A 15,492-nucleotide genomic window follows, 5' to 3' on the forward strand; every position below is an offset into this window, starting at 1 on the left:
ATAAAAACACACCAAAAAAACAACAACCCACAGAGATCAGTCAGACAATTTAACCAAGTTGTAATAAGCCAGTACATTTAAGCAATATAACTTAATGGTACAGTACGGAACTTTCCGGAGGCGGTACGTCACCTGCATAATTCCAAAGAAACAGAAAGAAAAGCAGACTTGTGAACATTCTTGATGGAGAAAGAGCAGATTTAAGGTTTAGGTACATTGTTTCTGTCAGGTAATTTGTCCTCTGTATTTGACCCATCCTTCATTATTTCTGGGTTAAACGTGTCTTGAGCAGTGAGTGCTACAGTTGCCTGATTCATCAGCTGGTTTCACTTCGTCTGACCTCGCAGCATTAGGATTCGTTCACTCGACGATAAGCAGTGTGAGTAACAGATTACATGTTCCGACGTTACATAATCAGAGTACAAATTATGAGTAACTGTATTCAGTTACAGTTACTGTTTTCATGAGTGGTAATTGGATTACAGTTACTTTGTTGAATTAAATGGATTACACGGTGGTATTTTCTTGTCCAGTAGAACAGAGTCAGCAGTCCACGGGCAAAAACGCATTTGTGTCTTGGAAATTCAGACATCACTTTGTATTTAAAGAAAAGAGAGATGTGCCTGTGGTGGGCGTGGTACACTGACCACTCACTTCTCCCGACGGGAGAGATATAAAGAGAAAAACAAACCAATTTCAAATCACCTACAAGTTAAATGTCAAACTGGAGTTACTGGCACTGGAGAAAACAACCTGCATAGGCTCATGAAATCTACAATACTGTCCTATAGTGACCTGTAACATGCTACATTCATGCAGTTTTAAAAAGCATGACAATATCAAGTAATCCAAAGTATTCAGATTACGTTACTCACCTTGAGTAATTTAATGGATTACGTTACAAACTACATTTTGGGTTATGTAATCTGTAGGGGAATACATTTTAAAAGTCACCTTCCCAACACTGACAATAATTGGGTACTTTTTTTTATTTAACCAGTCGCTGCTATTTGGTGGTGACATATGTAATGTGCTGGAACACTCATGGTGTCCAAGTAACTGCCGGCACAACAGCAAACAAAGCAGAGAGTGAACATGTCTTCAATGATCATTGTCATTGCTGTGAGATGAACTTGCGAATTAAGGGTGCAATAAAAAATGCAAAGTTTGTATTTGACAAAGGAAATCCAAAAGAGGAGAGTGTATGCAGTCTGCTATCACAACTCAGGTTCAGCTCTTCACTGCTTGGCCAGTAACAAACCGCAAACCATCTTGTGTATTCTGATTCCTGACCTAGTTGCCGGAGAGAAATGAAATTAAGCAGAGGAACTAGGTTGCACCAGCCTGGGTAACAGCGCAGTGCTCGGAAATCTATCTCCATGATCTTGTTGCTAGGTTTGGTCAGGAATACCTAAGCTATGCCATACTGTGGAACATTATAACCAAAGCAACAACATTTCCATGGAAACAAGCAGGTGGTGGTCCTCTTCCAGACCAAATAAAAGGCATTCAAATCAGATTCTCAGTTCTCTAATTTAGTGTTTAAATTGTAAAGTATAATATAAAGAATACATTTTTGTTGTATATTGTCTCTCTCTAAATGTGTCCTTTAAGTGCATATAAATTTAAAAAAGTACAATATTTGAGTCAGCTTTAATGTTCACTTTTATGATTTTAACTTTTCAAAATCGTACATGTAAAAAAATAATAAACAAACAAAGCTATTTTACAAATCACAAACGAACACATAACATTACCAGAAATACACTTTTTGGTTTTCATCAGTAACACCACGGTACAGGTAGTTTGTCTCGGCACAGACAGACCTCTACACTTTCAAAGAGGAGAAGGTCTTGAACACTCTTAGACAGTCTTCTTCCACTATTGTCCGTTGAGACCCAGAGTGGAGCTGGGGTTGCCAGATAGTCACGCAGATTAAGGTGCTTGGATGTTTTCGGTTTCAAACGCACTAGCCGATCGTCCTGGAGAGCTCCTGTCTCTCTCTGTGTCTACGACAGAGCAACACACAACAATATTTATAAGTTTGCATGGAATTACAACATTTACAGAAGCTCAGTCCAAGTCGGAATAAGAATGTTGGTTTGAAAAGCTTAAACTAGTTTGTTGTTTACCATTCAGTTTGTTTTTTGGCATTATTTTTGGAGTTATTTCACATAAATCAGTTAAAATTATGACACCAAACTAACTCTTGTGAGTGTTAAGCCATGTTATAATGTTGTTACCTCCTCAGAAACAGACCTGGAGTTGTGCTTTGTTTCATACATGTTTGATTAATTCTTTATTATTAGTCTGTCTACATCTCCAAAGCTGAAAATGCTCTGTTCCACCTTGTAATGTCATGAAGCAGTAGTTTTCAGTAGAGATTGACAATTACAGGGCTAAAATGATCCAGATGATTCTAATGAAGATGTATGGTTTTTAAATAATAATGGAGCACTTCCTGTATTACCGCATGACATCACAAGGTGCAACAGAATGTGGGAGGGACTGGCTGCTCAGGCGACTTACTCTTGTCCTGAGGGGATGGCGTATCGCTCCAGACTTCGCATGTGTTCACTGAAAATGTCGGCTGCGGAAGAAGACAAAACAAAAAGAAAATAAATATGAAACCTTTCAGAACATTTGGCGAACAATGTAGAAAAGTCCATGCACTTTGAAAAGAATAAATATCTACAGTCGTCTTTAAAGTGGGACTAAACACCAAACTCCTCCACTTAAAGGTTGTATGGAGGATTTTTTTTTGTTTCAAATTGTGAATGAAAGTTTAAAATACAGAGATGCAGCAGCCTTGTAATTATGTTGACTACAAAAAAATAAATAAATAATGAAACTTTATCAACTCTGGACATAGTGAGGGCAGATAAACATCAGCCAATAGACAACAAGGCTACCTCATTTTCTATTGGCTGTTAGGTTGTCAAACAAACTCCCTACGTTTCTAGTGTAACTGACTCGCTGGAACGCAGGGATTATGTGGTTTATGCAGCGGGTCTTAGAGGCTTTTTTAAACTGTAGCTTCTTCGCAGTTCGCACAAAGTTTGTTGCGATGGCGGACGAGAATCCACGACCAGTTCGCCGCAAAAGAAAGTCCGTTTTTGAAGTCGCTGAAAGAAGAAGAGAAGGAGAAAAGGAGCAAAGCCAAACTGAGGTGATTCTTGGAGATCTCTTCCAGCGATTGCGTGAATGAAGCAGACGAAGGGTCTAAAAACTGACATGTCGGTCGCTAAATTATTTCTAGACAGGTCACTTCAACAGTAATTCTGAACGAGCACTGGCTGTAAACAAACGTGATTTCTAGAGTAAGGAGGCAGGAGGAGGTGTTTCTACTGAGGAGCTGTGGAGGAGGAAGATGGTGTCACACATGCACAACATTTGAAAAAGGAGTGTCGCTGTATTTCCTTTCTCTTTAAAAAAAAATCCTCTATACCTTAAATCATAACCTTTAATCTACTATCACCAACTACTGGAAATTAAAGAGGCCACTGAAGGCAGCCCAAACTTAGATGTTGGCGTTTTTGACCAGAAAGCAGCAAATTTAGTGTGCATTGTGTAACTTTTTTGTGGAGTGTCTGTCACCTCGTTGTTTTTGTGGATATGTCATTGCTCTACCTGGAATGTTCCACAGACATTGAAGATATCTACCTTACGTTTACTCAATGACAGGTGGTTTTATAGCTCAAAAATACCCGTATATAATAAATACAGGCATTTTGACTGTGAGCGGGGTCGCCTCTCCACATATCTGACATGTAATTTGGTCTCGATGAAGAAAGAAAGGTTTAATGCCACACTGTGAAACATTCCAGTAACATCTCCCTCCACCAAAAAAGTTACACAGTGCACCTTTCTTAATCAACTGTGTTTAAAATCGATGCTGCCTGGTTTTCTGAGCAAAATGAAAACAAACTGAATTGAACTGAATACTGATTTTACAACATAAATCACAAATGTTTTGACAGTTGCAATAAAGTCAAATAGTTGAGCATTTCTCCACTCTTTCTTATGCAGTATTCCTTCAAATGTACTTTTACAACTACTGCAAATACTTACATCGTATGTATGAGTTCCTTTCAGCACCAAAAGCTCCATAACCGGTCCCGCTGTTTGACGATCCTCTCCCTTGGTTGCTTCCTAGTTTGCTTTGGTCCGAGTTACTGTTACTACTACTACTGCTGCTGCTGCTGCTACTACTACCACCTCCCAACCAACTCCATCCGAATCCCTTATTGCCCGTTGAACTTGTCCCAGACGAAGAGCTGGAAGAACTTGGAGAACTTTTGCTGGATGAGGAGGATGAGGAGGATGAGGAGGATGAGGAGGACATCTTGTTTTGGCTAGAACTTCCAGAACCCAGACTTGACCCTGAACCAAACAAGGAGCTTCTTGAGTTAGATGTTGTCTTGGATAAACTGGAAGAAGAACCAGAACCAAGATTGGAATTGCTAGAGGAACCGAGACCAGAATTGGAGGACCCATAATTGGAATTTGAAGACCCGTAATTGGAATTTGAAGACCCGTAATTGGAATTTGACGACCCGTAATTGGAATTTGAAGAGCCAGAATTAGAATTTGAAGATTCGGGTTTTGAATTTGAAGAACCCTGATTGGAGTTAGGAGAACGGAAATTGGAATTAGAACTAGACCCAAAATTTGAATTTGTCGACCCAGAATTTGAATTGGAAGAACTGGCTCCCGTCGCAGAGCTTGACCCAAACTTATTCTGATTCTGACTAGAGGAACTTGGATTATTATAAGACCCAAATAGCGAAGATCCTAACCCTGTTGAAGTCTGTTTATTCAAACCAGTCCCAGATGAACTTGGATTTGACCCAAAAGATGACCCAACTGAGGATCCTTGGTTACTGGACCCTGGCTTATTCAACCCAGAAGACCCAAGACCACCACTGTTACTATTGGATCCAAGACCTAAAGATCCCAGTCCAGTTGAAGGTTTGTTGTAGCCCTGGTTGGATGAGCCCAGGCCTGTATTTGACCCAGTTGATCCATATGGTGACCCAAGCGAGCTAGAAGAGCCAGAGTTGTGGTTGTTCTGAGCCATAAGTCTAGTATTAGGATAGCCAGAGTTGGAGGAGCCGGAGTTGGAGGAACCGGAGTTGGAATAACCAGGGTTGGAGGAACCGGAGTTGGGATAGCCAGAGTTGGAGGAACCAGAGTTGGGATAGCCAGAGTTGGGTGAGCCGAAGTTGTAGGAGCCAGTGTTGGAGGAGCCAGTGTTGGAGGAGCCAGTGTTTCCCCAGGGGGAGCCAGACTGGGTACCCGAGCGAGGGAAATAACTTCCACCCTGGGATGAAAAAAGGACTGGTTACATACAAACGACTGCAACAAGTGACTGCATCTGATTTTTTCCCCATGTGTTTAAGCAGAAATGGTCTTGTTACTGTACAGATATTTTGCAACTCTTGAAGTCAGAATGAGATTGCTGTTCTGTCTGCATCTAATTATAATGTCTTTTATTGTTTGAGTGTCAGGAAGTTTGCTGTTTGCATACTAATTGTTTTCTGTTTGACATGTTTTTAAGTCAGTAAAAATCAGGTACAATGTCTTTAAGTGAAATTTGAAACACAAAGACTATGATGATATTCTATTTTTTATATTTTAAAGGTGGACTGTCTAACTTTTCTCCACAGATCTGACCTGTAATTTGGCCTGGTGGCATCAGCCTCCATGGAAATGTTATTGGATTGCAGTGTGGCATTAAAGTTTTACATCTCCATGGAGACAAACAGATGATGCTACCTGGCCAGGTCAGATCTAAGCGGAGGCGAGCCTGCTCACTAGAATAATTCATGTCTTAAAGGTGTTCTTAGCAATAAAAACACATTTCCATAAAGACAAGCAGGAGACAAACTCCACCAAAAGTTTCACAGCACATCTTAAGTGTTTACAATCAAATAACCTCATGAAAGTGTATTGAAGTACTGTTTATGTGTTGTATTTGAACATTTCATGGTATTTTTTAATGCAATCAGCGTTTATAACTACATGCCTTTTACATGAGTAAAGTCCACTACAGAAGAGGACACATTTCTTTGTCATGTACAGTTATGTTACAGTCAAAGTTGACTAAACAGCTAAACAACTATTCTACAGAATACAACGCACTTCCTGAAACTCAAGCAATAAAACACTTTATAATTAGATGCAGACAGTACACTAACAACTGTGGTGTGAATTTGACCAAAGTGGTGTGTATTCATGAGATAACTTATGCCTAATGACCTGAAAACCACTCCAGACCAGTGTGGTGACCTGCGCCTCAGCCACACTGAACCTGCACTCCGCTGAGGTCAGAGTGCAGGAGCAGAGATCAGAGGTCAGTGTGGGAGGCGCACTGATTTTAAAGACTTTTCATAGTCAGTGTACACCCTGCGTAAGACTATTTAAAGTTTAGATATTACACAATACGAGAGACCTTCATTCTTCGAGGAGTGATTCAATGTGGTGAAGTATGTACCAGAAGACCAGCCATGAAACCTTCTCTACATATTATAGACTTATACTGTAGACTGAGTAATGATCCACCCTTTTTGCCCTTACCCTCGGAATGCAGGACATGTTGAGATGCTTGAGCAGCTCGTTGAGATGGGCCAGCTCGGAGTTCTTGAACTTGACGCTGCTCTCCAGAACCTCGATTTCTCCGTTCAGCCTCATTTTCTCTTTCAACAGCTTCTCCTTCTCCTCGTCGTTCTTCAGCTGGATCCTCTCCACGTGTTGTCTGTGCTCCCTGATCAAACCCGTACGATTCTGACTGCACTGATTGTAGTCTCTCGTCATTCGCATGTTCTCCGCAGTTAAGATGCTAATGTTTCCTTGAGACATGGACACCTTATCTCCCAGATTGTCCAAATAGCTCTGGAATTTTCTCACCACTTCTTCTGAGAGGTTGGTGCAGTTGGTTCGGATCTGCTCCAGGTACTCTCTCTGTTTGGGGCAGGTGAGGTGGAAGGAGTTGTGCGTGGGGAATACGTTATCGATTTTTTTGAGGAACGCTTTGGAGACGTTCGTGATTCCGCTCAAGGAGTTGATGAATTCGTCTTTGCATTTGATTTGGTAGAGCTCGATGGCTTTCTCGTGTAAGAACTTGTCCCTTCGGAGTTGTATTGCTTCCAGGTTGACGTTGTCGCGTTCTTTGGCTATCTGGTCCATCTCCATCTGCATCTGCATCGCCGTCTGGGTGAAGTTGGACTGGATCATCATTACTTGGGCTTTGCAGGTTTCTATTTGCATTGCACAGTTGCAGCCACCTCCAATACCAACACCGAACGAGTAAGGGTTCATAGGGGGTCGGACCTCTGAAAGACAAAAGTAATACGATGATTTCTTCCTTTAAGTAAGTTAGTGAATATAATAGGTTAGACTACGAATTTTATTAAAGTTTTTTTTTTATTTTTTATTTTTTATGTCTCCCAGTTTTGCCATTTTTACGGTTTAAAAAATTCACTAGAGCTTACACTAGGAAATTATAACTGTTATCTAGCAACCGTGTATTATACTGATCCAAAACTCCTCTAATGTATGTAGATATTGTACTAATTTTACTAAAAAGTACAAAAAACAAAAAAGAAAATCTCCAAGTTTGCCAATTTTTTAGATTAAAATTTTCACTAGAGATTTACACTGCTGAATAGTAACTGTTACCTAGCAACCATGTATGTAGATATTATTATTACTAGGGCTGGGTATCATTAAGAAGTTGCCGATACACAGGTCACGATACGATACATATCTCGATACAGTGCACTTTCAGTTCAATATGATATATTTCAAATTGATTCGATATGGTTCAATAAAAAATAAAGGCTAAATCGTGGCCGTGACACTAAAAGTGTTTGTTAAATCACTTCTTGTGCAAAGTTCATATGAAACACAAACATTTTAATCCTCAAAACAGTAAAAATATCAAATGTGTTGCATAAATGAGTTTCCTTTCACTCCACAAGCAACAAAACTGTAGCTCTGTTGTTGTGTACTTCTGATCATTTTCTAAATATTTTTCAGCTTTTCTTTGCAAACTGCTTCTTGATTGGTGTGAAACTGTAGTTTATATTTACAACAGGTAAATTAAATACAAAATTGAGAATCATCAAAACCTGTCACGCACACTTTTTGGATATTAGGATGAGTTTGACTTTCACTTCACTTTACTGATCCACAAGGGAAAGTACTTAGACACAGTAGCTCACGTCACAATATAATATAATAATAAAGATAAAAAAATATAAAAATGGTAATAAAACTTTAAAAGAAGTAGTAAATAAAAAGTTACGAGACTCTGGTGTTAAATAAAGCATAATTATATAAATGTATATATACAAGTCAAGTTTAAAAAACAAAACAAAACAGAAATATAGTAATATAAATACAGTATATCACAGTTATATACAAGAGGTCGTAAGGAAAACAGTGCAAAGGTGATATGATTGACAGAAATGTAGGAATAAGAGTTACTTGTTGTGCAGTTGTAGGGAGCATTATCTGTTACATAGATGGTGTTGGGAAGTAACAGATTACATGTACTGGAGTTACGTAATCAGAGTACAAATTATGAGTAACTGTATTCAGTTACAGTTACTTTTTCAGTGAGTGGTGATTGGATTACAGTTACTTTATTGGAATAAATGGATTACACAGAGGTATTTTCCTGTTTTCACTTTTCTTTTTTTTCCCCTTTTTTTTTGGTAATTCCACTCATTGCCAGACACTAAACCAGGTTTAAAACCAGGTCTAACCCAGGTCTAAACCAGGTCTAAACCAGGACAAAACCAGGACTAAAACCAGGACTAAACCAGGACTAAAACCAGGACTAAAACCAGGACTAAAACCAGGACAAACCAGGACTAAACCAGGACTAAACCAGGACTTAAACCAGGACTAAAACCAGGACTAAAACCAGGACTAAAACCAGGACTAAAACCAGGACAAAACCAGGACTAAAACCAGGACTAAACCAGGACTAAACCAGGACTAAAAAGGACTAAAACCAGGACTAAAACCAGGACTAAACCAGGACTAAACTATGTCTCAAACAGGATTTAACAGGACTAAATCCTGCTGTGTGGACGTGTTTCTTCGTCTTCTATCAATACTATTTCTAATTTGGTTCAGTAAAATCTGGGGTTTTTATTTTCTTTTATCAGACAAAACATCTTATGTTACGAAATCCTCGTCTTTGCTTCTCTACAGCAAATCAAGTAATCCAAAGTATTCAGATTACGTTACTCACTTTAAGTAATTTAATGGATTAGGTTACAAACTACATTTTGGTATGTAATCTGTAATCTGTAGGGGAATACATTTTAAAAGTCACCTTCCCAACACTGTACATAGAGGCTGCAGTGATGCGGTCGCTGTATCAGACCTTTGTGGTGAAGAGGAGCTGAGCCGAAAGTCAAAGCTCTCGATTTACTGGTCAGCCTTTGTTCCTCCCCTCACCTCTGGTCATGAGCTCTGCTTAATGACCGAAAGAAAGAGATCACCGATACAAGCTGTTAAAATGAGTTTCCTCCGCAGGGCGACTGGGCGCTCCCTTAGAGATAGGGTGAGGAGCTCAGAGTAGAGTCGCTGCTCCTCCACATTGAGAGGAGCAGCTGAGGGGAGGACATCTGTTCTGATGCCTCCTGGACACCCTCAGGAGGTGTTCCATGCATGTCCCAATGGAAGGAGGCCCCGGGGAAGACCCAGGACACGCTGGAGGGACTATGTCTCTGGGCTGGCCTGGGAAAGCCGGAGGAGCAGGAGAAAGTGTCTAGGGTGAAGGAAGTCAGGGCGTCCCTGCTTAGACTGCCCCAGCCCCGGATAAGAGGGAGAAAATGGATGGATAGATATCTGGGTGAGTTATTGTACAGTTGTAGGGAGTATTATCTGTTCCATAAGGGTGAGTTATTGTACAGTTGTAGGGAGTATTATCTGTTCCATAAGGGTGAGTTATTGTACAGTTGTAGGGAGTATTATCTGTAACATAAGGGTGAGTTGTTGTACAGTTGTAGGGAGTATTATCTGTTCCATAAGGGTGAGTTATTGTACAGTTGTAGGGAGTATTATCTGTTACATAAGGATGAGTTATTGTACAGTTGTAGGGAGCATTATCTGTTCCATAAGGGTGAGTTATTTTACAGTTGTAGGGAGTATTATCTGTAACATAAGGGTGAGTTATTGTACAGTTGTAGGGAGTATTATCTGTTCCATAAGGGTGAGTTATTGTACAGTTGTAGGGAGTATTATCTGTAACATAAGGGTGAGTTGTTGTACAGTTGTAGGGAGTATTATCTGTTACATAAGGATGAGTTATTGTACAGTTGTAGGGAGCATTATCTGTTCCATAAGGGTGAGTTATTTTACAGTTGTAGGGAGTATTATCTGTTCCATAAGGGTGAGTTATTGTACAGTTGTAGGGAGTATTATCTGTTCCATAAGGGTGAGTTATTGTACAGTTGTAGGGAGTATTATCTGTTCCATAAGGGTGAGTTATTTTAAAGTTGTAGGGAGTATTATCTGTTACATAAGGGTGAGTTGTTGTACAGTTGTAGGGAGTATTATCTGTTCCATAAGGGTGAGTTATTGTACAGTTGTAGGGAGTATTATCTGTTCCATAAGGGTGAGTTATTGTACAGTTGTAGGGAGTATTATCTGTTCCATAAGTTGAGTGTTGTAGGGAGTATTATCTGTTACATAAGGGTGAGTTGTTGTACAGTTGTAGGGAGTATTATCTGTTCCATAAGGGTGAGTTATTGTACAGTTGTAGGGAGTATTATCTGTTACATAAGGGTGAGTTGTTGTACAGTTGTAGGGAGTATTATCTGTAACATAAGGGTGAGTTATTTTACAGTTGTAGGGAGTATTATCTGTTACATAAGGGTGAGTTATTGTACAGTTGTAGGGAGTATTATCTGTTACATAAGGGTGAGTTGTTGTACAGTTGTAGGGAGTATTATCTGTTACATAAGGGTGAATTGTTATACAGTTGTAGGGAGTATATCTGTTACATAAGGGTGAGTTGTTGTACAGTTGTAGGGAGTATTATCTGTAACATAAGGGTGAGTTGTTGTACAGTTGTAGGGAGTATTATCTGTTACATAATCGTCTCATTTAAAGGTGCACTGTGTAACTTTTCTGGTGGATGGTCCGTCACCTCCTCGTCTCCGTGGAGATGCTATTTGCTTTGTCCAGAATGTTGCACAGTGTTACACTAAACGTTTCTATTTCCATGGAGACAAAAAAAGTGACACCGCCAAGTTAAGGTGTTTTTATAAGCAATAAAAACACCTGTATTTGAATAAATGCAAAATACTGTGGAACATTTCAGGCAAAGCATTAAAATCTCTGTGAAAAAAATCTGATGGCAGACCCTCCACCAAAAAAGTTACACAATGCACCTTTAACTTTAACATGAATGTAATTTATTAATGTATTAGGACATATGTGACACAGATGTTTGAATAAGACCAGATATAACGTGATGGAGTCAAGAAAAACACAGTAGAAAAGTTAAAAACAAGATCCTAAATCGACGTGGGATTACCTGGGCAGTTACGTCCCGTTAGCTTTTCAAAGGTGCACTGTTGCTGTTGGACAAAGAGACAAAACCACATCTCAGACATTATTCTTTTAAAAAACATGATCTGTTTTATATGAGACATACGACGGAGTATAAGGGTCAGATAAAAATAAAAACTTGCTGGCGCTACAAGAATAAAGTCGTAACATTTCGACATTAAAGTCGTAATATTATGAGAATAAAGTCGAAGCCAGAAAAAGTCGTAATTTTACGAGAATAAAGGAATAATTTTACAGGAATAAAGTCATAATTTTATGAGAATAAAGTCGAAGTTAAAATAAAGTCGTAATATTATGAGAATAAAGTTATAATATCACGAGAATGAAGTCGTAATAAAATCAAAGTCAAAGTGAAAAATGCGGCAGAAGAAGAACCTTGTTTTTCAATATAAAACCAAAAATAAGAAAACAAACAACAATTTTCTTCATTATTTGCGCCTCCGGACTGAACCAGGACTAAACTAGGACTAAACCAGGACTAAACGAGGTCCAAGACCAGACCGGGACTGAGACCAGGACTTAGACAAGGACTGAGTCAGGGACCAAGACTTAGACTGGGATCAGACAAGAACTGAGACCAGGATTGAGACCGGGAACAGGACCAGGACTGAGACTGGGACTGAGACCGGGACCAGACCAGGACTGAAAACGGTTTAGTCCTGGTTTAGTCCTGATTCAGTCCTGGTTCAGTCCTGGTTCAGTCCTGGTTCAGTCCGTATGCGGCGCAATAGTCCCGCATTGCATTTTAAAGTCACGGAAACGCCATTTCCCATTTCCGTGACTTAAACCAGGACTAAACTAGGACTAAACCATTTTCAGTCCTGGTCTGGTCCCGGTCTCAATACTGGTCTTTCTGGTTTGGTTCCGGACCTGATTTAGTCCTGATTCAGTCGAATGAACGAATGATACACGGATTCTTCTCCTTTACAAAATGCTCCAAATTCTCCATTTTCCACTCGTTCAGACTTTCCCAGCAGCCGATATTCTTTATTTTGACTATGACTTTATTCTCATAAAATTACTATTTTATTCTTGTAAGTTTACAACTGTATTCTCGTAAAAATATGACTTTATTCTCGTAAAATTACGACTTTTTCTGGCTTCGACTTTATTCTCATAATATTACGACTTTAATGTTGAAATGTTACGACTTTATTCTTGTAGTGCCAGCATTTAAAAAAAAAATAATTATCTGACCCTTATACTCCATCATAGAGACATGAATAAATGTTGTGATTATAATTGTACAAATGTAATATGTCGTCCTACTCCTCATTCTGTTGTACATGTGACAGCTGCTACATTCACTTCTCTTTACTGTAGAAACATAATCCAGGCACTGAACAGAAAAAGAATTCAAAAATAACTTATATGTCCAGTTCCTTTTTTACAAATGATAAAAAAGAGATTGTATTTTTTATCAATCAATTTTGTCCCCTATCTGCTCTATTGCTAGTTCAACTTCTATAGCCTTTTTCCATTTTACATGATGTTTAACCCAACTCTGACCATTAAAGGGTCATTGTGTAACTTTTTGGTTGGGGGTCCGTCGCCTGCTTGTTTCTATGGAGATGTCATTGCTCTGTCTGGAATGTTCCACAATATATATGACATTAAACAGCTCTGCTTTACATTTACCTACCTTCTGTTTCAATTCAATTACCACTGTTTGTTTTGGGGGTTTTTTTAGCTCAAAAATACCTTGAAAAACAGACATTCTCTCCAAGGATCTGACTTGTAACTGGAATAGTTTGGTCTAGTTGGATTAGTTTACATTTATTCAATTACAGGTGGTTTTATAGCTCAAAAACACCTAGAAAAACAGACATTCTGACTGTGAGTGGGGTCACCTCTCCATAGATCTGACCTGTAATTTGGTCAGGTTTGGTCTCCATGTAGATAGAAAAGTTTAATACCGATACCATACTGTGAAATATTCCAGACAAAAAAACAACGTCTCCATAAAGTAAAGCGTCTGATGAACCCTCCAACAGAAAAGATACAGAATGCACCTTTAACTTTTATCTTGTTTTTTGTTTTGTTTTGTTTTCTGCAGATCATTATTTTTGACAATCTCACCAACTTCTTCTCGATGTCAAGCAGAAGGAAGTAGAACACATTGTACCTCACAGACTTTAGTTATTTTCTTCCATTTAAATAACATCTCAGTTTAAAGTATTTCAGTATTTCAAATTTGACTTATTTAGGATATGAATGATTCATTCTGTCTATATATATTTCATGACATAAAAGTTACATACTATGGCTTTAAAGCTGCACGCTGGGGGTCCGTCACCTTCTTGGTTCTATGGAGATGTTCCACAGTGTGACATTAAACAGCTCTACTTTATATTTATTCAGTTACTGACTTTTTTTCCCTTTGTAAACAACAAAAGTACTTTGTACTTCTGGCAGGTTGTTTGCGTGTAACCATTCTTGCACAGTCTGTATCGTCCATGTTTATCAGCATGGATGGGAGAAAAGGCTCCTGAGTAAAAAAAGCTCATAAAATATGGATTTGGAGTAAGTAGGTGATTGGCATTTAGCTGTTGCAAATCTGCAACATCTGCCTGCACGTTGGGGTCATTGTCATTGGAGATGTTCCACAGTGTGACATTAAACAGCTCTACTTTATATTTATTCAGTTACAGGTGGTTTTAGAGCTCAAAAAAAAATCTAAAAAAACAGACATTCTGACTGTGAGCGTGGTCGCCTTTCCACAGATCTGACCTGTAACTTGCTCTGGATACACAGAAAGGTTTAATGTCATACTGTGAAACCTTTCAGACAAAGGAATAACATCTCAAAGCGTTTGACAGACCCTCCAACAGAAATGTGACACAAAGCACATTTAAAATATTTTCTCACTCTTTATGCATTTATTGAAATCATCTCACCAGCTTCCTCTCCATGTCGGCCAGGAGGAAGTAGGACATGTTGGCTGTGCTCCTCAGGTGGGTCAGATCGTACTCGTTCTTGGTCATCTCCTGCACCGTGGCGTTCAGAAGACTGGTCAGGTTCTTCCTCTGCAGCCTCAATCTCACCGTCTCCATGTTGAGTTTGTTGAACCTCATCTCCAGGTCCTGGATCCTGTCCACGGACACTGTGTCGTGCTGCTGCCCGTAGATGAGGAAGAGCACCAGGCTGACGATGATGAGAGACTGGATCAGGGAAGAGAAGAAGAAGACGATCCGCATGTAGTATCCGCAGCTTTTGGTTTTGGTCGTTCGGTAGCTCATCTTCTTGCGTGCCTCTGGGCTGTATTTGGACACCGGGGAATACATGATGGTCGGTTGAGTCCCCGAATTCAACTACTCAGTGAAGAAAATGTAAAACGTTTTGGGAGTTTAAGCCCAGTTTAAGTAAAAAATCGCAAGTTAGAAGAGTTGGAGATGTCAGTCCATGGTGATAGAACTGAGTGAAGAGCGAAGAGAGAGGAAGAATATATAAACTCGGAAGCTGGCACGGGTCTCCGGGTAGGAAGCGCTCAGAGCCACCGACCCCCCCTCTTCTCCTCCTCCTCCCTCGCTCTCCCGCTGCTACTGGACACAGCTGCGTCAGACAATAGGACCTGAAGGAGGTATTGTTGGACAGAGGAGGGGACGCCGCCGGCCAAAACGTCTGCGAGAAAGAGAGACAATAGAGCGTTACCGAGTTATTAATCAGCCAAGTTTGATTAATGCTGAACAGTGTAAAACCATAACTCCGAAAGCTGGAAACAAGTACAAGAATAGAAACAGCACGGCATTTTCTGAATACAAAAATGGAGAGTCCAAAACCTTTTATTGTCCATGAGATTTTATTATACTGGATTATCCATGTGGCATTCGTTCATTTGTTTTTCAATATAAAAACAAGAATAAGAACATGAAAAAACAACAATTTTCTTTATTATTT

General features: G+C 39.5%; 1 protein-coding gene across 1 annotated transcript; it reads right to left on the reverse strand.

The window, feature by feature from the left end:
- Positions 1–1,639: 1,639 nt before the first annotated feature.
- On the reverse strand, positions 1,640–14,999 carry plvapa (plasmalemma vesicle associated protein a). The gene is made up of 6 exons (XM_055152091.1): positions 14,493–14,999; positions 11,561–11,603; positions 6,580–7,334; positions 4,072–5,323; positions 2,530–2,590; positions 1,640–2,009 (listed from the first exon to the last, which is right to left on the reverse strand). The coding sequence occupies exons 1-6, from the start codon at positions 14,877–14,879 to the stop codon at positions 1,970–1,972; spliced, it is 2,538 nt and encodes an 845-aa protein (XP_055008066.1). The 5' UTR covers positions 14,880–14,999; the 3' UTR covers positions 1,640–1,969.
- Positions 15,000–15,492: the final 493 nt, after the last annotated feature.

Source organism: Boleophthalmus pectinirostris, unplaced genomic scaffold (assembly GCF_026225935.1).
Source record: "Boleophthalmus pectinirostris isolate CB_2022bp ecotype Guang Dong unplaced genomic scaffold, ASM2622593v1 HiC_scaffold_16, whole genome shotgun sequence".
NCBI lineage: Eukaryota > Metazoa > Chordata > Actinopteri > Gobiiformes > Gobiidae > Boleophthalmus > Boleophthalmus pectinirostris.

Excerpts from the sequence above, each read along its gene's own strand:
- plvapa (XM_055152091.1), bottom strand. The coding sequence starts at position 14,879 with ATGTATTCCCCGGTGTCCAAATACAGCCCAGAGGCACGCAAGAAGATG. Across the intron at positions 7,335-11,560 it reads AACGGGACGTAACTGCCCAG|AGGTCCGACCCCCTATGAAC; the intron begins GTAATCCCACGT and ends TTTGTCTTTCAG. Across the intron at positions 5,324-6,579 it reads ACATGTCCTGCATTCCGAGG|GGTGGAAGTTATTTCCCTCG; the intron begins GTAAGGGCAAAA and ends TTTTCATCCCAG.